We start from the raw sequence: 26,932 nt of genomic DNA, 5'->3' as shown, positions 1-26,932 counted from the left end.
ACTTCAGGTATCTCATTCCCCAGTTTAACACACTCCTGCTTCCTAAAATACATTTCTCTCTGGGTGGCTGAAAGCAAAGGGATCCTATGCCTCCTTTCACTGACTAAACCACAGTGTGCACACCTTCCTCCAAAGAAAGGCATTTTCTGCAATGTTTATCCTACATTTTCCTTCCCAGTTTCTAAGCCCTTACATTATTCTGGTATTTTTTGATAGCTGCCACATCCCACTCTAGATCATTCATCATGGGGCATTGTTTGCTTATTTTCCAGCAGTCCACATCCCACCTTCACCTCCACTATTGAAACTGCTCCTCAAGCCCATTCTCTCCTATAGAAAGAATGCTGAACCCTCTCTCCTCCTTTCCTGGCCTCCCTCTCCTGGAGTTTTTGGCTGCCAGTTCTCTCCAGCTCTTCATCCCAGCCTGAGAAAGAAGAGCCCAGTGATTCTGCACAAAATGCCCTACTTGCTGTCTGGTCCGGGAAACAGGGCCTGGAGTGGGATGTATGGGAAAAATCCTGCTCATCTCCTGATGCTCTGAACCAGAGTACATCCCATATGGTCAGGATCTTCAGAGGATTTTGCAACTAAATTCTTAACAGCTCCCTGCTGATTGCGTGCAAGTGGCAATTTTTCAAAGCTGAGTGCTTGGCCAAAGCTTGGAGGCTTTTTTTCCCCCCACTGCTGGAGCAGTAAATGATGTAGCTGTGACCAAAACACCAAACCTCCAGCCCTTGAGCCAGAACACAGATGTGCAAACATTTCTTAATTAAACAGTTGTAAAATAATTTTAGCAAGGGCAGTTATCCCCTTAGAGGGAATTACTGAACTTTGCCAAAACAAAAAAAAAATCAATTTGAGGTAAATAAATTGCATGGAAAATCTCTGCCTGATGACTGTCAAAGTTGCCAGGAAACAATAAAATTAAAAAAGGGTCTTACACTAAGAAGTCTCAGGTTGTGATTCTACTAGGTCTGACTATAAAATGGTGTTAATGTAATTTTTAAAAAGATGTTAAGAACAAAAGAGGACATTGTAGCATAAGCACTTGACAGTGCCTGAGAAGGCAAGCCTGTGCCTTCATGAGATCTCTGCTTGAAATCCCTTCAATGCAAGGCTTTTACTCAGTTTAATTTTAGTACACAACCAGTTTAGAACACTTGTTTTACAACATTTTCAACAGAAGACAAATCATTGGCTCTAAAAATTAATCTCATGCAAAGAAGAGAAACTCAGGATGCAGAAATTTACAAAGAGATTTATGAGTTCTTCAGTTGCATAAGAACAAAAAGAATTAGCTAATTGTTGAGAAATACAGACGAAACTGAAAATGCTACATAAAAAATATAACAATAAAATTCACATTAAATTATTTATTCAGTAATAAACAGTGACACTTTTCTTTATACAAAGGCCCCCCCACCCCAGTTTTTGATGCAAGGGGCAAATATTCCAATGGAGTTTTGAGGGAAGCAAGGTGGGAAAACAGGTGGGGGGAAGAGAGGGACCCTGATTTGACTGATGGTTTTAAACAATGGCTACAAAGAGCGAGCAGGGAAAGTGCAGCACAGTTCTGCAGATACTTCAGTCAATTCCTGTAAACCTCAAACTCCTATAAAACACTGGCTGTCTAGGTACCAAATACCTGAGCCCCAGCTCACCAGAATCAAGGCTGGAGCAGCCTCCAGGCCACCACTGGACTGTAATTCAGCATCCAAGGCTAGTCCCAACCATCTCAATGCCACTGAAGGATTCCAGGGACACTGAGGGGAGGAAACAACATCCAGGCTTCTATGGGCAAGCAGCCACAGAGCACAGCTGATTTATATTGGAGGCTTGAGCCTTAGAGCAGGTGCATTAAATAATTGGAGTGTTTTAATGACCCCCATCCCTACACTTTCTTTATTGGGAGCTGAAAAAATAAAAATGGTGCATCTACCAGGGAACTGCAGCCCAGCTTTCAGAGATCCCACTGTGGTGGCCTGGACTTTGCAGAGCAAGAGCTGGGAGAGCAGACCAAGGACAGCTAAAACATGACTTTCCAGGGACATCTGCAGTTCCCCTTGGCAACCAGCTCACCCCATAAGTATCAACCTGCTAACGCAGCCTAAATTTAGTATATTGACCAGTGTCTGCCCAACCATGTCAATACAATTTGGAGAGGATCATCTCTGCTCCCAGCTCCACCAGCTCAACCTTTCCAAGACCACTCCAGCGTCTCCTGGATTTTGAACTTGCTCAGGCAAGAGAACCTTACTTTATAAAAGGGGCATCTTCCTGCACCACAACTCTCAGATTGTGCCCATAGGGCTAATATGTAAAAGCAGTATTTATTTTTAAATACTTTCCTGCTTTACATGAGATTTTAGTTCCAAACAACATGCATCAATTTTTATTAAAACCCACACACAAACAATATTTATCACTAAATACCCTTTAGAAGCTCAAAGGCTGGCATACCAAAACCAAGAATTCCACCTGAAAAATATATATATTTCTAAATTGTTTATAAGGAAATATATATGTCGCTGGTCCATTGATACGGAGCAAAAGCTTGTACCTGAAATTAATTAAAATAATCATAATCAGAGATAGGCTTGTCTGCTGAAAGGCAATATATTGCACCTCTCTACATAACTGCTGATTCCATGATCATCTTTACAGATACAAATCAGGTGATTTGAAAGGGTTTTTTTAAATGTGTTTTTGTTGTGTTTGGGTTTTTTTAACAAGTAGGGAAAAAATTCACTCCTGAGTTAACAGAGAATGCAATAAAATGCCTACATTTTCCATCTCAGATGAGATTTGATGAAGTCATTCACTTCATTTCCAAAGGACATGCATTTGAGGCACGAGAGTGGAACAGAGGGAACCAGGTTTAGCTACATGTGCATGTGTATGAATATATTTGTAGAGAAATATATCCATACACATGTAGAATTCTGGGAGGGGGATAGCAAGACATATGTAACAGCCTGGAAGCAGAAAGGCTGGGTGAGGCAAGGCAATCCTAAGGGCAGGCTGGGGGAAATGTGACATTCCCCTCCCTGTCTGAAGGCTGGGATGAGAGATCTCTTCTCAAAAGTGTTTTGATGCAGGTGTGGGTGATTGAGACAAAACTGCCATTCACCGAGGACCACATGAACTCGTGTGTCTGGTGAGGGAAGGGATCAGAACAGAGTCCATTCTACTATTGCCAAGTGCAGCTTATTCAGCTCTTCAGAAATTCCAGAAATCCAATCTCCTGGGCAGCCAGCACCTGCACTATTCCATCTTCTTGTTGGGATGGAAATGGGCCGTCGGAAAAAACTGGCGGACTACTTGAACCCTTCCAGTTTTCAAATGAAGACATAAAAATTGATGTCAGATTTCTCAACATTAACAGGAATAAAATAAAATCCTGGACAACTTCGAGGAGGTCAGTATTTTGAGTTTCTTGAAATAAAACAATAACTTCCCTATGTTCTCCCAGAAACAGTGACAGAGTACAACATGTTTTATAAGCCCTCTCAAAATGAATCATCCACTTTCTTGGGACAGCATCAAAACACACCACACAGAAAAAGAATGACACAACTCCTTTAGTAAATGCATTAAGACACACATCTTATCTATGACCTGATTTCTAGGGCCTTTTTTTTTCCTATCTGAAGAAACACAAGCTGTCTCAACCTTTCAGCTCCTCCTTGCTGCCATCGATTCCCCACCACTGCAGGCGAGCTCTCCCCTCTTCCAAGAGCAGAACCACGGCAGCATCTGCTTCTCATAAGCACTTCTGTGCGTGTGTGCAAGAGTGCGTGTATGGGAAAGAGGGAGAGAAGGAAATCTGCTGAATTTAACTTAAAAGTTTGTCACAGGGAAGGATGGGTTTGTGGTTTTTTTTTTTTTCCTTTTCCATCCCTTGTATTTTAGAACACAGGAGGGCTGCTGCTAGGCACTTAAGGCTTTTCCTTTCTCACTTGATTGCACAAATGACAATCGGTGACCGAGGGGAAAAGGAGAATTTATTTCACCTTCAAGGTCGACAGACTGGTGCATGAATGGCTACAGACAACAGCAGGTTTTTATTGGCACTTGTCACCCAGAGGGTGCAGAAGTTCTGCCAGCTCAGTCCCAGGTTCAGCAGCAGACACTGGGTGCAGAACAGTAGTCCTGGAGGTGGAAGAGGCAACAGCTTCCCCACTCCTTCATCCCCACTAGCCAACAACTCAGCGATACAATCCAGAAAGAAATTCCAGTGCAAACTGTGGGCCTGTTTCATTCCTGTCCCGTTCTGCTTTAACATCTAGAATTAACCAGAGGAGTCCCTCATAGTATGAGCTTGTGAAGGGGAAGGCAGTGAGCAGACTGCTCTTGTTAGGCTTTAAACTATTTCAGGAGGTGAAACACCTCAAAAATAATGCTCCCTTTTCTTATGCTTCCCCTGCCACCCAAACTCTCCCTCCCTGAAGTTCAACGAGGACACACAGTCTCTGATTTCCACCTTTGCCATGTCCAGGGGAGAAAAAAAAAAAAAAAAAAAACCAACTTAGATTTTTTTTCCTCCCAGTATTTCTAATACTGTGAGCATTCCTAAGTCAGAACTCTTTTTCTTGAGATATTCCCTGAACTGTACTGTCCTGATAAGAAAGTGAACTGTGGCAGCTGATACTCTGTTCCCTCCCCTACAGTTTTCCCACTGCATTATGAATTTATTGACAAATTGAGGAGCTAGCTCCACCAGAGCAGCAATAATATAAAGAACTGTCATGAGAGTGAAATTTATTGAGAGAAAGAAATACTGATGGACTACAAAGATGAGGAAAAAAAACCCCACCACATTTAATTCATCATCCCAACACAGACTACAACCTTATTACTTTAAAGCAATATTTAAGCATAGCCCATTCAGCATTTATACGCTGTCTCCAACTTCAAATCACCAAGGTAGAGACTTAAGGGTCTTGCCAAATTGTGATATAATCCTAATGCCTCCAGTGCCAGCATGTCAAGCCCTCTGCCTTGACAAGGAAGAATGCTCAACACCTCACAGGATCAAGTTCAAAAAGCCTGGAGGGAAGCAGCAGTGCAGGGAACCTCAGAGTGGCATGCACTTCCCAGTGCCCCCTCCCCTTTCACACACAGATCCATGTGGTCTCCACCTGACAAAACTACATTTACAACACTCAGTGCCTTAAAATTAAACTCTTTCTTATCTCAGCCATGTGTTTGTCTCTTGGTTTTTCCAGGCCAGTGTGCCTTTCAGACAGGGATGTCTGAGAGTGACAGAAATATAACGCTTTGTAAGAGCCTTAGGAAACATTGCAGAAGGACCCTGGGTGCACAGAGCAGAAAGGCAACATCTCCAAGCAACAGCCAGGACCCAGCAAACCAGCTCCTGACCCTGGGATGCCCTCAGTCCCATCTAAGCTGACACCTGGGAGTCCCCAAGGGCTGGGCACAGAGCCTGACCCAGCTCCAGCGCACGGCGACCTCGCAGCCCTTACCCAGGATTTCATTTGGCTCACCTTGGCTCCAACCACAGCCTTCCTTACACAAGCCAGAGCCAAGGCCCAGGCCAGGGGGGTTTCCCAAGCACAGGGCTGCGCTTCCACGAGGCCATGCTGCTGTTCCAAGGCCAGGCTCTGCTGCTGGTGGCTGCCAAGCCCCGGGGTGTGCAGGCTCAGCGCGCGCGGCTGCTTCCGACACCGCAAACGCATCCTGAAGTCAACGGGAGATGGGAACTGCAGTGCTTGCCTCGAGCTGCTCAGAACACAGAGCAGGCCAGTTGAAACCCTTTTGTTTCCACAAGCCACACATTTTTATCAACCTGGATTTTTAATATATCTTTTTTTTTTTTTCCATTTCCCTGAATATTGATGTTGTAAGTTACCACCTCAAAATGGCTTAGCTGAAAGTCCTGCCTGTGAGATTGTACTGCAACACAACCCACAGGGAACTGTGATCAACATCTTCAATGGATCACAGATGAGGCCCATATTTGTGTCTGATTTAAGAGTATTTGGTCCATTTTGAAATGCAGTTGCTGTGACCTCAAGCTTTGCTCTGTGCTAAAGGTGTTTGCGAGCTTCTGACAATCAGCACGGCACAAAGCCACCTTTAGAAGCAAGAAAAACAAAAACACTTTTACTACAATCTAACACCAGGAAAAAATATTTGGCTGAGACTTCAGGTGCGAATTATACTTGCTTAAGCTAGAACAAAAGGACAAAAACATCAGAATCTAGTAAAGTGGAAACAAAGGAGTTTAGCTCTTTAAAAAGAAAGGAAAGATAGACATTTGAGGTAACAAACAAAAAAACCCAAAATGCACAAACACATCACAGACATCTAAAAATAGCATTTTATACATTTTTGCCAGTGCTTCTCTGAGAGCAAGTTCTTTAAACAGAACTTAACAATTTTACAATTTTTTTAAAAAAATATGTCATCCTAAAATAGCCCATCAATCCTTACCCAAACTTTCTGTATTTCTACAAAAATAGATGCACAAAGAGCTACAAAATACTGTATTCCTGAAAGAAGGCGCACTGTAGTCAAGGGAGAGTCTTTTTCCTGACTATTGAGACTGTCCATAAAAATATCAAGCTGAACAAAACAAAACACTGTTAAAGGAGCAGAAAGGAGTTAGGTTGCCCAGCTGCAGCAGGCTCAGATGAGGAGAGAAAGAAAAGTTAGGTTTCTGGTTTGTTTTTTTTTTTTCCAACACTGTGGGACCCATAAACGGCCTTACAAATAAAAGGCTCAATAGCAAAACCAGAACAGTTGGCCCTTCATCTTCATGTGTGTCCTTTGCTCCATGCAGAAGGAGTCAACCACTGCTGCATCACCCTGCATCACCAGCTCTGCCCACTCCAGCTCCAGCTGGTCTCAGTTTCTCTGGACTTCAGAACCAAGCAGTTTCCTTGCTCTTGTCCTGATGCTGTAGACCTACGTTTCAGAAGAGAAAAGGAAAAGAACTAATATTAATAAATATTAATTAACAAATTAAATTTTTTTTTCTGCCCCAAGCAACTGAAGTGAGGATAAACAAGTTTTGTTTAAGAAAAATAAATAAATAAATAATGGAAAAACTAAAAAAAAAAAAAATCACAATTTAACAGTAATTTAACAGTTTAAAGGACTTGTCAGCAACAGCATTACTGCTCCAAACTTTTTAGTTTATGAGGGGTAAAATTAAACCATATTGAAAGTTTGATTCTGGCTCAAGCATTTCAGCAATGGTGACAAAATTCCTGTATGCACTTCTTTGGTTTGAGATAATGTGGAGCATGGCATGGAGTGAAAAAGTCCTCCAATAAAGGTCTGTATCAATTATCCAGTATGCAGCAGAGCAATTATTTCCAGGCAGGGTCCAGCCAGAGACACCATCTCCTCTAGAAAATGCCTGGGACACGTCAGGATTTCAGTTTCTGTGGCATTTCACCTCGCAGAGGACAGAGGGAAAACCTTCCTGCAGCAGGCAAAAAACCCCAAATAATTTCACCTACAGAGTGCAAGATCTTCAGCCAAGAATGGCTAGTGCTTCCACATGGGAAAAATTAATGGTTTTCAGCTTGCATTTGTTATGAGTTTCTCTAACATTTTCCTTTGTAAAAAAGTGAGGACTATCTAATAAATGTGGTGCTATGTTGTGGCTTTAGCATTACAGACTTGGAACCTACATTATAATCTGGGATTTCTCTGCTCCAGAGGGATCCAATCCCTAGATTCACACCTAACAGGGCATAAACCTCAAATCCAGACAATAAAAGGGGAGGTGCAGATTAAATTTCCCAAAGAAGATACATTCTTGCTCCTTTATAGGGAAAGTAAAAGACTGAGATGCAGGCATGTATTTTCAGGGGTAGTAAGGCATTCAATTAAAACCTGCCCTTTGATGTTTTGCGGTAAGTAAATCATATTTCATGAAATGAAGGTACATTTCCCTCGATACATCATCATTCCTGCTATGCAATGTATCAAGGCTTGCTAAGAATTTAGGGTTAATTTCACCACTCATGTAAACAGGGGCAACTCCAGTCCTCAATGATGTTGTGACCACTGGAGCTCCCTGTTCATTTGACGTTTAACCTGTGAAAAGTGACAGATCCATGTGCTAGGCATGGATCTCATTTCCAAATCCAATCACACAGTGAACATGAAAGAAGACCCACAAGTTTTCAAACAGCCTAGTAGGCATGGAGGATTCAGATCTGACAGCTACCTCATTGCTTTAAGATTATAAACAGTTAAATATTTAATGATGATCAACATTTCAGAGCTGAGCTGCAAAGCAGTGAGCACTCACATAAAAGATGAGAGCATATGGCTCTATCCATGTGAGGATTCCCAAGCAGGGCACAAACACTTGTGTGTCCAGCAGTGAAGAGAAAGTGGAAGCAAAGCCCACAGGTGTGGTTAACCAAACCTCCAAACCTTGTTCAGTGCTTTCTGCTCCATTTCACATGCACTTGTACCTGTTCCTTCAGATTGGAAAAACTGGGATACCCCTCAGCTAGAGCATGCCTATAAAAACATGTTCAGAGGCTCTTCATTCAATGAAGTTGTCTCCTTGTTGCTTGAGCTGTTTTTTTCCCTGGCAGCATCATACACAGACAGTCATAATGAACTGCTGTTAGTTCCCTTCAAAGCCCCCTCAAAGTTAGTGATGACAATTTGGGGCTATTTCTATTTTTCCCCTACTGCTTACAATTTTTAAACAAAGGTGACCCTCCCAAAAAAATTGTAGTCTGACAGCAGAAACCTTTCAGAGCATAAAGAAGTCATTTAAGTACACCAGTGGGCCACTAAATGACACCAGAGGCCATGGAAGATGTAAGAAGAGAAACAGGTTATATGGCTCCAGCTGCTTAAAAAATGACATACACACATTTAAGAGATCTTCCACCTGACAGCAGCAAGTGGTAGAAGGAGAATAACAGAGCTGAACCTCCTAGGCAGGTGTCTTTGCAAGACAACTGCAACAAGGAGTTTAAGGTATAGCTACAGACTCTGAACAGCAAGAGAAAATTATCTAAAAAACCAAACTTGTCCTATTTACAGAACTGAATATGGAACATTTTCCATGCTTTTTCCTTGTTATATTCCTATCTCCTTCAAGGCAAGGCCATCTGCAGTCCTAATGCAGAATCCAAGAACCCAATCTGCTTCTCACTGAGAGCTTCCACGTACAGTGCAAGTGCTGCAGTGCTTTCCTTTTAGCAAGGAAATCCTCACTTCCACTGCATGACCCAGCAAAATTCCCCTTCCCTGGTACACCAACATTACACCTGATTTCCACACAAACATTACACAGGTTCTGTGGGACCACCTAAGGAAATTTAATGAGTTGTGACAAACTTGTGGGATGTGCCTGAACAGACACGTGTGCAGAAGGGATCAAACTCCAAATTCAATGCATCACACTGACATATGGGCATTTCCAAAAGGGGATTTTCCACAGCAAACCAGGACTAAAGGAAGGGGATTAGTTCACCTAAATTTGAAGTTACTCACCTCAATGTGAGTAACTGTACAGGATAAAGAATGTGCACCTCAATTTTTATAGATTTACAGCCATTACTCCTGCCAAAGTCTGCTTTGCTCTCAGTGTGCTGGGGCTGCAGGAAGCCTCCCCCAGCACATCTGTCCAACAGCAGGACAGGATATCCTCCTAGGCTCTGCAAGGCAAGCTCTCTGCTCTCCTCCCCACGGGCTGCCAGCAGCAGAGCCAAATCCCACTGCTCACCTGAAGGGTGTGCAGGACACCTCCCACCCACAGCACTGATGGCTATAACCACCAGCAACACTGCAAAACACAAATTGCCCTTCCCAACCCCTGATCTTCAGTGCTGGACGTGGTTTAGCATAAGCAGGAGGCTTTAGTGGTGACACTGAATTATGGCTGCAGTCCTGAGCCACAGGCAGAGCTGGTGACAGCCCAACACCAGCAGGCCTAAACTCCAAAAAACCTGTGCTGATTCCAACGTGTTTATATCAATGCTTGACCTTCATATTGAGCACTGTGGAAAGACACTACACACCAGCAGACACAAACCTAGTAGCATTTTCTTGAATCCCACTTGTATCAATACAGAAGCTTCTCAAAGGGTTAATTTGCAGCCCACAACGTGAGGATTAAGCCACATTTAATGGCAATCAGGTAGCTAAATCCTTCTTCATCCCCTGAAACAGGGCCATGTAAGTTCAAACAGATGTGCAAGCCAGATCAATAATTTGTCAGCTCTGTGCTGGCTGATGTCCCACACAACGAGTTCTGAAACATAAATTCCCAAACTACACCGTGCATGGGGTGGGAACCTCCCTTTAACCTCTGAAGTGACTCTGCACCATCCATTCATGAGATCGATTATTTGGCATGGCAGAGATGCAAAAATGTAGCTGGTGGAGGGTAAGATTACAGCCAGCCTGCCCTGATCCCAGCACTACCATCCCACATAATTCAGCGTGAGGAGCTCTGCAAATGTTCCAATAATCACGTGTGACAGCAGCACAAGGAATGTGACCCATGGCAAGAAGAGGGAGAATCAGTTTGTAAGTGAAGGACTCCAAAAGGCAATGTCCAGGTACAGACCAAACGAACTTTAACATAAATCACCTGAAGCTCACAGAATCTGATATACTGACAGCTCCATGGGTTACTTTCTCCAGGGTATATGAGCAAATGCTTTCAGAATGGACAAATTCTTGCCACTCTGACCTAACCCAACTCTGGAGAAATTTATATATAAATTGTTAAGAATCCTGATAAGCTTTTTCTTTGGTTTAACTGACATCAAGACAGCAAGTGGCATAGCATTTAGAGATTACTGGTTGCTTTAAAGGGAAGAGGCAGAGATTTGTATTAGGTTCATAGTATGTCATCTTTAAGAAAGTCTTTTTTCCCATTCTTTGTTCCCCTGCCCATTAATCAAGGCAAAGAAATGCTTCTCACACATTGAACCAGTCAGAGTGAGTTATCAAAAAGGGAGACAGATACTTAAAGGAAAAGGGGACAAAGATACAAACCTAGTGTTTCTTTAATCAGATAACATACTGTCTTTAAGAAGTACTAATCTGCAAGGATTTCTGCTGGTGAGATAAATATCAAACAGAAAAAGAAGCCCTCAGTGAGCTCCAGGATGGATGCACTGGGAACTGTCAGTCACCTGATTGCAAGGAACTTCAAGCCCTGAGGGATGCCAGACAGCTTCTGATACTGAGACAAGAGACTCAAAGCTCCCAGACAGATGGAATTCATGGTCTGCAGTTCAGACTACAGACACTGCAGTAAAAGGAATTTAATTCACACACCTCTGCCTAGACCCTATAGAAAGATGTTTAGTTTGACGGCAAGCACAGCTCAACCAGCACCTCCATTCTCCCTGTGACACCTGGATACTACACAGGAAGGAAATGCTGAGCTGTTCCACCTCAAAATGCAGTGCTGATGTAGTTATTAGCTCACTGGAGCTGTGTATTGGTGGATGCACATATGTGTGGGCAACTGTCTGAGGCCTAGGAAAATCCAGCCAGGATTTTTCCCAGGCTGGACGAGCTTTGCTCTCAGGCTTCTCAAGGACAGGAACCCAAAACAAAAATTACACACCTGCAGCGTACATAACTCTAGCCACAGAGTGTGTTTCTAAAAAGGGTGTTCCTCCTCTACCCAATCAACCTTCTCTAAATTGTTTTACATGATGTATACTATTTAAACCCATGATTTCCTTAAATAAATGCTCTTGCTTGCTCATGTAAAGTACATGTTACTGTAACCATCACCAATCAAAAACTACATACAGTAACACATATGAACTAGCTGAACGAGCAATTAATTATCCTAATGGAAGCATAATTAATATTTTCCCACAATATTTAAACAAAAAGAAACAAATTAAAAATGCAGATCAAGCTGACAGCAATCACAGGAGGGATTCCCACATGGAAAGACATTTGGGCATGGCTCTGAGAGAGTTGCAGGGAGTTCACACCTCTGCTCCAACACCCCCTAGAACATCACCAACCCGAACCAAGCCGCCTTACCTGTCTCGAAGCCAAAGCCCGGCACGATGTCCACGGTTCCGTGGAAGGCTCCAGCCCAGGCTGAGGTAGCGCTGGCGAGGGCGGCGGGCTCTGCCTTGTCCCCCTGGGGAGCAGGGATCCTGGCACGCACCGGCGGCAGCAGCAGGGAGCCGTAGCGGGGGTCGCGGGGCGCGCCGGCGTGGTGGCGGTGCACGTACACGTCGTGCATGTGTGCGTACGGGGGGCTCACCTGAGACGCTGCCAGGGGGTAATGCCACGACTCGGAGGCGGCAGGGGGAGCGGGTGGGGCGGTCTGGTGGAGGGCATGGCCTGCCCAGCTGGTGGGGTCTGGTGTTGGGAAGGTGCCTGGTGCAGTCACGGGGAAATCGGGGTGCACGCCGCTTAAGCAGGGTGGAGGAGGAGGGTGCTGGTAAGAGCTGGTCCAAAATGAGGTGGGGAAGCTGCTCCTTTGGCTTGAAATCGTCGAGCTTTCTGGTGGGGAGGAAAGAAGGGAAGTATGACTGAAGCTGCACAACTGACAAAAAGTGATTTGCTACACTCTGAAGTCTCTAACAAATTTCCTCAGTAAATATAGAATCACAGGACATTTGAGGTAGGAGGATTGTCTAGTCCAATTCCTCTGCTCAAGTGGAGCAGTTGTCCAGCACCATGACCAGTCAGATTTTGAGCAAGCTCCAGACTCCACAGCCTCTCAAAAAAAATCCCCAAAAACAACCACCAACCTAAAAAACCCAACAAAACAAAAAGTTTTCTTGTATTCAGATGGAATTTCCTGTTTTCTCATCTCTGCTTATTGCCTCTTGTTCTGTCAGCAAGCATTGCTGCAAGGAGCCTGGCTCCCCCATCTTCATTCCCTCCCATCAGGTTTTTACATACAAAAGATCTCCTCCCCCTAATAAGATTTTTCTTCCTCAGGCTGTAGTCTGAGCCCTCTCAGGATCTTGGTACAGAAATTGTGATGCGATGCTAACTCCTGCCCAGACTAGAGAACATAATTTATAAAGGCAGCTGTTGTGGTTGCAAATGCTCCTGAGAAAAAAGAACCAGCTCACACTGCAGAACAGGAAACATTTGGCTAAAAGAATACCTGATTTTCTCAAATTAGTTGCATGCTTTGATGGGATAAAGGTCATATCTAACACAGCTCATGTTAGCCCTCTATAGAATATATCATGGTGCCCTCTAGTCAACAGGATCATGCAAGCAGAACCATCTATGTAGCTCAAAGAGGTTTTCGTCAGAACTAAAAGCCTTGCTGCTTCTTACAGCTAGGGCTTAGCTTATATTTAAATGGATTCCAATACCTCTACATTATGAAATCACATTCTAAAAATTCCTCTTTTGAAGGAGAAGTTAGTGCTTTTGATGTGTAGCAAAGTCTTGGCTTCTCCATTCTCACAATCCTCTTGCCAGTTCATGCTAGAAAGTACTGCTTCATGCAATATGTCTCAGCTCCAACAAGATTTTTAATTTTTTTTGGTCAGGGATGGAAATATAAAAATACAGAACTTCATCTCTGATGAAAGAACAGTCATAAAAATAGCCTATGGAGAAATAAAGCCAGGGTAGTTTAATATTTGGTGAGACAAGGAATCCTCTGTTCCTCATAACTTTTGTAAAAGTACTTTTTTTTTTTTAAATCACCTTTGTTTTGCTTTAATAAGCAGCTGGAATGAGACTTGGGTGAAGACACCATTGAGAATGAACAGATTCTTCAAACCCTCCTCCCTCTGAACTTGGCTTATACAAAAATATTTTGGAAGCAAAAAACTTGAAAGTGTTTTCTGACTGCATCACTAGGACACTCATGTCTCTGTTTTAAAATCCATTAAAATCATAGAAGTTTTTCCACACATCAATTGGCTTTGATTTTAGGCAGTTTATTGAGTCTGATTAACTTCCGATATTGGAAGCAAACTTTGCACACATACCATGGACAAACCTAGAGCCAAAACTTTGTGCCAAAATGCTTCAGAGGCTGCAAGCTTATCTGACAAACTGCATCCCAACGTGGTTTTCTTCAAAAAGTTGGTTTTAGCCATGTATTTCTACTGCAATTAATGCTTGAAGACTAGAGAGCTTCAAGAATATTACAGAAGCCTCAGCACCCCTCCAACATTGGTTTTGTTCCTTATTTGTAAACCATTCCTTGTAAAAAGGGATTACACTGAGATGGAGAGTGTGTATGCATGGCTTGTGCTGTTGGCAGCAGGGCTGACACAAAAAAAAAAGCAAACTTCATGTCCAGTCTGTTGTTTTCCACACTACTTAACAGAGGAGCATAGCTTGACAATGCTCTGCCAGTATTCTGGAAAATTAACCTCTGTAATCGAGTTTTTGAAAACTATCTGGCTGTTATCTGCATGGAAAAGCCCTAAATCCAAAGCACTGCACTTCAAAAAAAGCACAGAAAACCACAGAGTATCTGCAGGACAGCTTTAGTAACAGGAGAGAGCACTTTAAACCACTGAATCTGCCAACATGAATTCATCCTGGATTGCATAACAGCTTGGCTCTGCCAGTCATGCAGGAGGTCTCAGCCACAGAAAACATGTTGGGTCACCTCCATTTTTCAAACCTTGGCAGGTTTAACAAAGCCAAGGCTGCTGCCTGACTCTGTCACGGGTCAGCCCCCCAGTGCCACCACTAAGTGTGGCCATCCTCGCTGGGAAAAGCCTCGTGTGGTTCCATCCAGGTTATAGAAACACCCAGAAAAATTTCACCCACTGCCAGTGCTCAGGGGTACCTGGCCTCTATGGAACATGGGAAACAGCCTTTTCCAAGCCTTTTCCACACTGCCCTTGAGAAAGAAAAAAAAAAAAAAAAAAAAAAAAATCTCTGTGCTTCCACGACCTTTCAGGAGGCATTTAACAAAAACTGCCTGCCAAGAAAGATAATGCAGTTACCACAATTTCCTACCCTAAGTACAGGGAATCAGGGACAAGGCAACAGCCCAGGGACCACGAGATTGTGGCTGATGCAAATGTTCACAGTGGCCAACCCAAATGTTCATGGTGGCCAAGCCAAATGTTCACAGCACACACTGAAAACACTCCAGAAGTGCACACGCTGCAAAGGAGACAACGTATGGACCTTTCTGTAGCACAACATCAGCTCTCACTTAAGGCAAGAGGAAAGGAAAGTAAGATAGAAAAACAGCCAAACACTTCCAGTAAGGAAAAACATGTTGATAAAAATACCATTAAAGTAACATTAGTGTCAAGGTATCATTAGCTGCAAAATATTTCAGGCAGCTACACCTAAAATTGAATATTTGCATTGCTCCAGCCTGTTGTAGGAACTGCATTTTATAAAAAAAATCAGTTTTCAAAATAATTTTAGCCTAATCTGATCAGTAGTTTCAACAAAGAAATTATGAAATTTGCTCTTTTCAGAACAACAATTTCTAATTTTTATATGTAAGCATAATCCCTCCTCAAAAAATTTAAAAAAACCACCTTGCAATATCATCTTAATGATAAAATTGGCTCGCATTTTAATCAGAACAACTTTAAAAAAAAAAAAGAAAAAAGAAAATAAAAAGAAAGAATAAAAGTAAAAAAAAAATGAGAAAAAAAAGTCAAAAACATTGCTACTCCCTCCTTTCAGATGAAGGAGAAAACTCAGTGAGCTGGGAGCCAGCTCATGCTCGCACACTTTCCACTGAAACCCGTACCTCCCAAAACAGCTGTTGCAAAAAGAATTTTTCTTTCTGATGTCCTAGTAAGAAACTGACACCAATTCTGACTACCCATGAAGGTTATTTATGGAAGGACCTCAAGCCAATTACTTCTTTAGGTAATGGGATGCAGACTCACATTCACGTGCTGTAACTGAGCATCTTTGATATTGTGCATAAACCACAAGACCAAGCTGTCAGGGCTGGTCCTTCCCTGTTGTTTTCAAGCAGGAATATTTCAGAATCCCATTTGGACCTGATAAAGCTCCTGTCAGCTTCTCTTCTCTGGAGCAGCAAATGCCCTCAGCTCTCAGAGCTCCCAGCAGCCTCCCCAGGGATTTTCATGGCCCTTCAGCAGGTGCAGGGATGGCACAGGGCGTATCTCCTTACTTCATTCCCAGAAGATGTTCAGGACACGCCGACCCCCATTCCCCACGGAGGGCATGGGGCACACGGGGTCAGGAGGCAGCAAGAACCTCACACCAGGTCACCCATGTCCCCTGGAGAGCCTTCTGGGGATGGCTGTGGAACCACAGAGGGGGGACAAACAACAGGGCACATCTGAGGCCAAAGGGGAGACCATGACCCCACCCCCAGAACGTCCCCAAGCTGGCTGAGGAGGGCTAGCTGTGGGCATGGGGTCTCTGGGGACTGCCTTGATCCCGTTGCTCAAACATTTATAGCCTGTCTGGGCCATTTATAAACGCTCCAGTCTCCTTTTTAGCAAGCATAGGTTCAATCCTGCTCTCAGCCGAGTCAACGGAAAATTTCCCATTAATGTTAATGGTCCCAGCTCAAGCCATAAATTCCTCCAGCTCCCCAGCCACTTGTGCTGACCTTTGCTTAAACTTCCTTGGATTTGTCATCATCCTTCTGGAAAGCAAGTCCTCCTGTGCTATTTTTCTCTTCACAGTTGTTTCCAAATATCCCATTTCTATTTAGTATCTGTGGCTTTCATCAGCGCAGCCTCACCTCCACAGGGCTGATGAGGAGCACCACTGCTCCTGCTCAGACCCCACCAGTGCCTGAATCATCAACCCAGTGCAAGGCCACTGCTCACCAAGCCTAGCTTGCACCCCTCTACCAGTCCACATAATGATGGGATCAGAAATAATGCAGCTGTGAGAACCTTAAAAAACACCCAGACTGCCACATTCAACAAAATGGAAACAGCGCCTTACTGGCACACTTTTTCCAACTTGGAAGTTTTGTCTGTAAGGGCTACCAAGTGTCCCTGTCAAGATCTGCTCTTTGCCAGGCCAATACATATAATGTATATAGGCATTTATGTGCATAGCAAGGGGTAAGTGTTAGGACAGTGAGTAAATGCCTCGCAGAACTCACCACATTTCTGTTCCCTGCTTGGATGCAGAGTAATGCCATGCCCATTTTACACCCAGCAAGCCATAACATCACCTGCACCTCTCCCACAAGCAAGCTGCAGTGGAGAACAGCACATGGCTGCAGCCACAGGAGCCAGGGCTTGCTCCCCAGCCTATTCCATCCTCTGCTGGCTCCTCCCCACCTGGAAAGCAGCCGTGGACAAATCCTGGACTTTGCCTCATCACCTGGCAAACTCACTCCAGAAGGCTGAATAGGTTTCCTTCACGTCCAAGGCCAGCACCCTAAACAGCTTTGCTCTGGCCTCACAGGCCAAGTTTCACACTTGGAGCTAAAAAAAAAACCCTCCAAGCTTTCAGCAGAGGTTTGTGAAGCTACATGAGCTCTGCCCCCTCCCACCCAGCCCTGGCAGAGACAGGATATGGCAGGAGATGCCTGCTCCTTCCATGCCTTTGGCTGCTCTCTCCCCCTTTAACACCTCAGATCAACCCAAGAAGCTCCTCAGTTCTTGGACGTTTGAGGGGGATTTTTCCACTTCCACAGAGAAGGAGAATTTCAGCTGCAATGCAATGTGTGTTGCTGCCGTGCAGCCCGAGTAAGCCACGCCACAGAGTGAGTTCCTGCCCCTCTTACCTCTCCACAGAGGATTCAGCCCTGCCTTGCTCTTGGAAAGGGCAGTCTCTGAACTGAAGCTGCTGGCTTGGCTCAAAGCTCTTGAGAAGTGTTCATCCACCACGGAACCAATGTCTCCCTGGAAGTAGGTGAACAGGACACAGCGAGAGTTCAGGTACTCCATCTCGGCAGGCTGGTCTTTCTCATCCTCCTCTTGCTTGCTGGGAAGGGTCACTTCCAGAGACTCCTGCATCTTGTTGTACACAGCTAACTTCTTCTGGGATTAGAAACAAAACAAACAAGAGATCTATCAGTGATGGCATTCACTGGAAGCTCAACTTATGATTCCCTTAACAAAAAATAATTGAATACACTGGATAACTGAATATTCATTTTCTAATTAGATTTGGACTACCAGGATATTTCACACTGGCATTTCACAAAGAAGAAAATACCAGCACCCACTTCATAGTCTCTGTTCCTCCCACACAGATGGACCTGCTCCTCAGGCATGGCTCACAACCACAATTTATCAGCACCAGCTTTCACTCAAAACTTCCAAAAGAAAGCAGACAGCTCTAACAACTCCCTCCTGACTCCCACCTGGAGAGGCTATTCCATCAATAAAGGCTGGAGAGGCCAAGCCCAGCCCTGTGGAAGGGTGGCCAGGTACACAGCATCTGCATTTCACACATCCAGCTGGGAAGCACCAGGTTTCTCTGGGCACGCTCCTCCACCTGAGTGTAGAGGGCCCTCTGGATTCCCCACACTTACTGCTGAGGCTGTAAAGATGGGACTGTTCCCTGCTTCCTGAAAGATTGTCTATTGTATTATCAAACTCCACAAAATGCATAAATTTTTACTCTCTGATGACAGAATTTTTACCGTAGTTATACCTTGGAGTGGTGACTGGAGATGGTCAGGGGTTTGAGAGTTTGGTTTTTTGGTTGGTTTGGGGTGGTTTGTTGGGGTGGGAGGGGTTTCTTTTCCTTCTGTATTTTTTTTAACACCAGCTTTTAGGAAAAAGGAAAAAAATTCAAGTCATAAAAAATTAAATGTGATCTGGGGAACAGGGGGATTGACAAGTCCGCAAACACATGCAGAAAAATCCACCCCAAACCAAAAACACAGAGAAGCATATGAAAAAGTAAAACCCTCTCGAGCCATCTGTGAATGGCTATTTCAGAATCTTCTCTCTCTCTCTCCTGCAAATCAAACCTAAATGTCAAAATAAATGTGTGTGAAGATCCATTTTGCATGGAACATATTTTTCAGATGTTCCACTTTACAACTGTTTTCACAGAAAAAAAAAACCAAAAACCTCTCCCCACAACAGTCAAGCTGCAGGAATCATAGCTTTTAGCTAGCCAGCCATTTCCACAGCTGACTTTACACACAAGCACTTTCAGGAACCCAAAAACAACTACAGTCCATATGCAGAAGTATTTCATAGCATTCCTATAGAATTACAGTTTGACTTATCTTTAATGGTTTGCTTGGCAACACTCTAGCACCATCAGAATCTCTTTAAGTTTATGGCTTTTTTACCCTTTTTCCAAAGTAGTTCTACAGAAAAAGTTAAACAACTACACAGTCTATAAAGTTTCATTTTTACAATAAATATACTTGTACAATCTTAAAATAATCAAAAGTTGTTTTCTGACCTTGTGTACCATCAATACATTTAAATTTGGTGCTTTCTAAAATCATATAATCCGATAAAAAATTCTGTAGTACAAAATAAATGCTCTGGGGCAAAGTCTTAATTATGAACGGTTATTTTAAAAAATAACTGTAAGAAAGAGTTATTGACAAGTGGAATTAAAACCTATTATACTTAAAGCTCACAGTAACTTAAGCAACATATCTGACATTCCAGTGGGTTAACTGATAAATGTAAAACAGCTCAGTGACACCATTAATTCAGATGCTGTTGCACGAACTGCAGTGAGGGACGAACGCAATTTTATTTCAGTTGGAGATATCCAGGCAATGGCCTGGAATTCCAGTAAATCTGTGCTTCACAAAGTTATACTGTGGCTCAGTTTAGCACAATATTACCTAGACTTAAGGGAGAACCACTGGGACTCACTTTTAAAAATAAATGAAACATACAAAAATACAGAAACAGCAAAATAAAGCAGTTTTACTAGAAACTAGAATTGCTAAAATGAAACAGTCTAAGGTTGTAAATATATTTTTGCAAATGCAGAATTTGGGGTAGCCTACACTTTTTTTGGAAGTGCTTCGTGCCTTCTGTAAACAAACAAACAAACATACATCTCAGGAAAGGTCTCTTAATGTTTGTTACCCAAATGTTCCCTAGGATATCACTCCAAGTGAGCTTCGTGGTTCTGCCTGAGCAATCACAGACCACTGTGGCTTCAGTAAGACAGAAGCAGTTCCAGCAACACTATACAGACAGGAGACACGTGCACTGGAAACCTGCAGGGCATCAACCTCACTGCCTTGACCATTCCTGAAGCTGCACCACAACTCAGATCCTCTTAAAAATGCAGGACAAGTGGTAGGGGAGGGTGCTTTTCTCATTTTGGTTTCGACTAGGGCTTTGTTTTCAAAGTAGAGATGAAGTATAAAAGAGATCTTATTTAGAGAAATCTAAAGAGACCCTATATAGAGAAATCTGAACAGGTCTGTTACATGGCAGACCTTGGACACAGGCAGCACACACCAAAAGTGGGCTCCCATCCCTGCAGGTGCTCACGTTGATGCTGCAGTTATGCAAATGCAGACACAAGCACGCAATTACAGACAGACACACACCGCTAACACAGCCCCTGGCTTGACTTGGTGATCAGGAAGGAAGTCTTTCAATGTTCCTATACAGGGACTGGAGCTCAGGAAATTAAAACTTATCTCCAGAGTCGCTTCTCTGTGCAGGAATGTTCCCCCTTCCACAGCTTAAGAATCTAATTCGTTTTCCATTTCAACTCTCTTCCCTCCCCTCCAGTCCATGGGCAGTCATTACAAGATGCTCTGAGCACTTACTCCTTTCAAAAACATCAAATCAGACCCTTTCTTTAAATGTGAAAAATTAAAAAAAGATAGGACTGAGGGACAAGAGCAAGGCCTCGTGTGGATTGAAGTTATTTACAGTGCAAAGTTGTGGTTTGCAGTGAGTTATCTGCAAAGGATGAGAGTTCTAAATTAAACGATTTTTCAAAACAGCAAGCCCATGATCAGACACAGATCTAATTAATTTGCATTTCAGGAAGAAATTATTAGCCTGTAATTGCAAAACTCTTTAAACAAGACACTACAGTGAGAGAAATAGCTCAAGTTTTCCTTGTACACAGCGTATATACATCCTTTGCACTGTATACATGCTTTAATAATGTGAGGTCTTTTTCCCCCAACCCATCTAAAATATCCTGGTTGCACACAAATTCCCTTATTTTTGTCCTGACCTTAACAGTAATCTTCTCACAGTATTTTTGACTGCAGTTGTGTGAGTGGAAAACTATGCAAGATCATCAGCTGCTAAATGAATTTGTCCCACAATCATGGGGTGTGAGGGAACAAAAACAAAAAACAAAACCACAAACACCAGGGTAGGCTTATGATAACTAACCTCAGCTAGTCCAGTTTCACTTGTACTTTTTCATTTGAGCAGTTCTAGCATATATTTAAGCAGCCAACTGCATCTGTAAGATCTTTACAAAGAGTATTTTCTGACCAAACACGGGGTTATCTCTTGTCAACGTTCAGTACTTTAATATATTCATGAAATACACCTCTCCCTTCCTTACACTAGACACTGATATTAAGCAGCCTTTGAAAAACAAAACAAACACCCAACTTCTGTTCTTGGCCAAGACGCAGAATAAAGAATTTAAATTCAGAATGCAGAATTTAAGGGAAAAAACAGGGAAATTCAGTGTCTATATCCCTTAGGTAACAGATCCTAGCTCGTGGCTGAAATGGTACAATCTCTGGGTAAATAGAGCTGTGCAGCCCAGGCTGAATTCAGCTTCAACCAAGATTAAATTATTTTCATAATATTATGTTGCCACACAGGCAATTTCAAAGAAAATTTAAACTCTTCACTTCAAATAGCACAACAAAAGGAAACTGGAAGTCAGCAGCATATCACTGCTGATATGGGAATATTAAAGAGAAAGTTTATTCTAAACAATCATTATCCTGTCTTCATGAGCACTTTTAGACCAAGAAAACATTTAGTCCAGAATCTCACACAAAACCCTCACTTTGATGATTCCTGTTATTTTCTGACATCCCCTACCAAGAAAGAAGCAAACTGGTTCTCATGCAGAGAAATGTTGGCCACATTAAAGCCTGTGGCAAAAGTCCAACTGACTTCAAGTCTCACCCAGAGCGTCTGGTAAAAGTGTCAGAACATTCCTCCCCATAAATTGAAAAAAAGTCACTTCTAGCATAAACCAGTTAGTAGCCAGCAGAACAACAACAACAACCAAACAAACAATCCAAAAAACAAAACCCAAAAAACAAAACAAACGAAAAACAACCCCACCATACTCTGAGAATAGAGAAGGTTTTACTTTAGCCAAGTTTGAATCAAAAAATCAGGCCAGCTCTTACTTTTTGTATAAACTGGTTGCCTTTTCCTACAATTTATTATCTCCATACATGCCACCACACAGCATATGGTCCTTTATGCTCCCAAGCATGAAAGTCTGGTGTGCCTGTGGCCACCTGTTACAGATTTTCCATTATGAGAAAAAGAACAGGAACCAAAAATAAAGAATAACTACGCTGAGGAAACACTATATGACCCTATCCTGAGAAAAAGGCTGTCATTTGACATAAGCTTCTGAGAAGGAATTCCAGCAACAAACTCGAGGCAAATCCTCAGACAGTCCTCCATTTGTGGAGCTGTCTGCCAAGCAGGCTCCAATTGATAACACAGAAAGTATTCAAGGGAGAGGACAATTCTAAGAAGTCAGGGCACTGAATGCTGGGACTGAGAGATGTATTTATGGCACTGCCCTAAAAACATGAAACAATTACTTCTATACACACAAATGAGTGAGGTGAGAGCTTGTTCTCAGCTGAGCCACTGGATTTGTAGAGGTACAGCCTGGAGGTCTTGCTGTGTGCTGCTGATGGGGGGAAGTGGTGAAAAAAGAATGAATTTATACACCTTTTGCTGTACATGTAAACAGACATGCACCCTTAAAGTTTAAAAGTCTAATTTTATGTAGCTAGAGAAGATCAAACAGAATTTGGTCCCAGTCAGAATGACAGAGTAAACTGAGCCAAACTTTTAAAATCAGTGATGTCTCATGGGATTGAGCCAAACAAAACCTCACATACAGGACAAGACCTAACCCAGGTTTTACATCCTGTAAATCTGAGTAGATGAGTTATATAGGTTATATAGCTCAGAAATAAGTTTAGCAAACAGCAGAGGAATAGCCTTGAGAAAGAACCTGAACTGCAAAAATTGAATGTGAAGGTGACATGCTCTGCTGTTGGCCATGGCAGACTGCCACACAGCATAAGCAGCATAACAAGCCCATCCTCAAAAGCTGGGGGCACATGATGCAAAGAGTTTCACTGAAAAAAATAAGTTACAGTATGTGAATTGGGGTTCAGCCACAGTCGGCTGACCCAGCATCAAATGTGACCTGTCCTTGTCTGCAGCTCTGTCAGTTTGGAAGGAAGAGCCGAGTTAGTGACCTAAATTGCTAATGAAGACAAGGCCTTATCTGGAGCAAGCCTGTCTACAGCACTGCCAGCAGAAAGTCTGACTTGAGCCTATCACAACCTCCTTATGCAAGACTTGATTTAGGAAGGACGGTGTTGGCTTGGATGTTGACTTGCCTCTACATACCATGGAGAAATTCCAAAACTACCATTTACTGAAACTTCCCGTTCCAGAGGTCTTTAGCTGGTGTGTTGGTGAGCCAGGGTGAGCCCTACCTGAGCCTCAGCCCTGCAGCTGGCTGTGCCCAGGCTGACGTGACACGACAAGCCGTCCCCGTGTGCCGGGAATACAATGGGATTCTGCTCCAATTACGTGTTCCCAAAGCCTCTCCGAATCCCGTTACACCCATTGCTCACCCAGCCCACAGGAAAGCCAAAGCTCACTGTCTCAGCTGCACAGCAAGGCTGACAGCAGAAGAGCATTTTAATCTCGCCAGTCTGCAGGGTTTTACCCTCACGCCTGCACAGCTCCCCACCAGACACAGGAACGCGTTCGTATCCTAACACCGGCACACACTCGCTCCTCTTTTGGCAAAGGAGTACGGAAATCCCCATTTATCTGTAAAATCAGGGCCACACCCCATCTTCATCAGTTCATTCTGGCACCGTATGAGAACGTAAATATCCATGTTTTGCTTACTTCCCTCCAGCAAGCACCCTGGACTTGAGCAATCTCAAAGATCTAAGGTGCTAAGCCTACACTCCCATTAACATTCAAGAGGAATTCAGGCTTCGGTCCATTAAGAGCTTTAAAAACAAAAATAAAAAATCCCATCTAAATTAATTTGCCAGCAAGTCTTTTCCTGGTTAAGGACTGGTGAAAGCTACATTTCCAGAAATTCTGCCTTTCTGTGCAAGGCAAAAGTCAATTCTGCACTGATTTTAAGGGAGGAACAAAAATACGGACGCAGAAATGCGCTAATAACTTTAGTGTGGGGAAACTTTAAAAAGGCATGATGGGCTACAACATTTCTGCACAGCCCAGATGCACACTAGTCCATCATTTAAAAGCAGTCTGAGACTTCCCACTTAAAAAAAAAAAAATAAAAAAGGAGACAACCATTTGAACTGCCCCTGACCCACAGAAACACGACACGTTTGGCTCTCCAGAGAGACCCCGGGGCTCAGAACTTGAGCCTGCAGTGGCAGCTCCACAGCTAAAGAGCTGCTTGGCTCTTTAAAGCACACAGAACTGATATCCAAAGCCAATTACACACCAGAGATGGCTTTACTACAGACACCTGTGGAAATGCATGAGGTTTTAGGGTAACACACCTACATCTCCTAGCCCTGAGAAGAAAAGGAAAGCCAACAGCAGCACAACATGGAAGAGCTTTCTGTCTCAGAACAAAAAAACCCGAGAGACACCAGTGTGGTACAATACCACTGAAAAATGCCTTGCTGGAGTCCTCAGATATCTCAAAGGTGAGCTCCATTTCATCATCTCCAATGAACAGATTTATTTTTAAGATATCCCACTAATTCATCTCCACTCACTGTTGTTTTTAAACCACAGTTTTAATTCCAGCAAAGAGGAACATTCTTTAAAAAGGTCATCATTCTCACAAAGAGTGCAGGAGTGTTTTACATGTTGAACACATGTGTAAGAACCAAAAACCTGGCAACAGATTCTTCATCTTTTTTTTTTAACCTTCTCTACCAGTTGATTAAGCATCTCTGACAGGACAAGTCTGAAGGAACAGAGGCTTGCAAAATATCATTCACTACCCAAACAATAAATCTTGATGCATGAGGGGTTCCTTCTATGTTTACCTTTTTTTCTTTTTAAATTTAGAAAATATTGGATTCAGAGAAAATACATAAACCACTCTAAAGTTCGCAGCTGTTAGCAGTATTGGGTGCAACGCTTTCTTGAGCGAGAACAGCTCAGATTTTCAGTCTGACATCCAAGTATCTTGTGAAGACCCTTCAGCTCCAAGTGTGCCAGGAAAACCAGTGCCACCAGGATTAATTAAGCTAAACTGTCAATAACATGTAAGATAGCCAACTTTAGAAAGCTTTAGGTGGAAATGTGACATATGGTGCCAGCCAAGACTCAAGAGCTGTATTGGCTCATCAGAGCTATCTATGTTTCTTGCCTTGCTTATATCTACCTCTACTTGTTAAACAGCATAACTCACAGGAACTCAGATTAAAATAAAATTATAAGAAACTTTGGTGTTCATTAGGGTACTCCTAGAACATTTTGTATATGGCCCTGCTTTTGGAGGAAGAAATTGTGTACTTATACTTAAAAATAAAAAGCACTTGGACTTGAACGCGACACGGTCATTCCATAGATTTCCCCCTACCAAGTGTTCTACAGATCTGGAAGAGAAATACAGACAACCACTACCAGAGTTAAATGTCAGAACGCTCAGCAGAGTTTCAATTGCAGTTTTCTACTTCTAGGTCTCTCTGACAGACAATCAGGCTATCAGTGATCATTTATTCATTTTCCCTCCAAATCACACAGGCCATGAACTGGACCTCCAGATATCCAAATACAAACTTCGTAAGTAAAATTACTGCACAGATGGAAGCTTCTGCAAGCTCTGACCAAGATTAGAGAAGAAATAAATGCAAAGGCACTCTGCAAGAGGCAGAACTCCCAAGTTTTCCAGAGCTCGCCTTTAGAGTGAACAACACGAGCAACCTGGGGTATCATTTCTGCAAACGGGCTCTGTCTCCCAACAATAAAGAAAAAAGCCAGCAATACACGATAGGAATTTTAATGTTCTAGCCCATACTCGTGTCTCCCAGGCAAGTTGATACTAGGGGTCACTTCCCATGTACGGAGAAAACAATCTTCATGGATAATAATGATAAAACCTTATGGAATGCAGCAACAACCAAAAAATGTATTCTCAGATGACTACATTAGGGCCAAGTCAATATTAGTCCCACTTCACCCACGCACTGCATAGTTCTAAAAATGCTGTCAGCCTGATAAGAATTTCCTGATTCACTTAAAAAAAAAAAAAAAATAGGAATACATCTGATCACCAAATTCAGCTGGAAACTCGCCGCAGACGATCTAGCAGGAGTGCCGGGCGCGGGGAGCAGCGGAGGTTGCGCCCGTGTGCGCGCCCGCGGGGCGAAGGCGCTGCTCCGCTCCGCAAACGGGGCGAGAAAGGCACGACAGCGGACAGAACGGGGAGAGGAGCGAGGAAATAACTTTTTCCTCCTGCCCCACGCCAGCTGACCAAGCCAACCCGCCAGATGCAAGAATCTGGGGGGAAAATTCTTTTTTCCCGTGCTAGGAAAGGTCTCTTACCAAGCTCCGTTGCTCCGGGGCACCCCGAGCAGCTCCCCGCATCTCCAAACCAGCCCGGGGGCTGCGGAGCGCATCGCTGCCTGGCCGGGGCGGAGGTCTCCGCCCAGGGCAGCGAGCGATGCGCCGTGCACCCGCTGAGAGGGGTGGCCTCCCCAAAACCCCCCGCATCTCCCAGCGCTGCCCTGCCCGCCGCTCACCTGCGCGCATCCCGCCGCGGGCGCGGCCAGGTAGCGGGGCGCTCCGCACGCCGCCGGCGCGGGCTGCTGCATGGCCACGTCCGAGCAGCTCAT

The 26,932-nt window shown here is 43.5% G+C and overlaps 1 protein-coding gene across 3 annotated transcripts; it reads right to left on the bottom strand.

Annotated features, from left to right (window-relative positions):
- Positions 1–1,238: 1,238 nt before the first annotated feature.
- Positions 1,239–26,932, bottom strand: VGLL3 (vestigial like family member 3). 3 transcript variants are annotated; one of them, XM_033052985.1, is made up of 4 exons: positions 26,840–26,932; positions 17,678–17,933; positions 12,025–12,495; positions 1,239–6,930 (listed from the first exon to the last, which is right to left on the bottom strand). In XM_033052985.1, the coding sequence occupies exons 1-4, from the start codon at positions 26,930–26,932 to the stop codon at positions 6,887–6,889; spliced, it is 864 nt and encodes a 287-aa protein (XP_032908876.1). In that variant the 3' UTR covers positions 1,239–6,886. The 3 variants fall into 3 exon arrangements, with proteins under 3 accessions (XP_032908876.1, XP_032908877.1, XP_032908878.1); XM_033052986.1 differs by having other exon boundaries at positions 17,678–17,930; XM_033052987.1 differs by lacking the exon at positions 26,840–26,932 and adding an exon at positions 26,643–26,715.

Source organism: Catharus ustulatus, chromosome 2 (genome assembly GCF_009819885.2).
Source record: "Catharus ustulatus isolate bCatUst1 chromosome 2, bCatUst1.pri.v2, whole genome shotgun sequence".
In the NCBI taxonomy this organism is placed as follows: domain Eukaryota; kingdom Metazoa; phylum Chordata; class Aves; order Passeriformes; family Turdidae; genus Catharus; species Catharus ustulatus.
This window is presented reverse-complemented; position numbering and strand designations above follow the sequence as displayed.

Bases quoted from the DNA above. Each gene is read 5' to 3' on its own strand.
- VGLL3 (XM_033052985.1), bottom strand. From the start codon at position 26,932: ATGAGCTGCTCGGACGTGGCCATGCAGCAGCCCGCGCCGGCGGCGTGC. The intron at 12,496-17,677 runs GTAAGAGGGGCA...CCTCCCCACCAG, and splicing joins GCTGAATCCTCTGTGGAGAG to AAAGCTCGACGATTTCAAGC. The intron at 6,931-12,024 runs GTAAGGCGGCTT...TCTGAAACGTAG, and splicing joins GGGCTTTGGCTTCGAGACAG to GTCTACAGCATCAGGACAAG.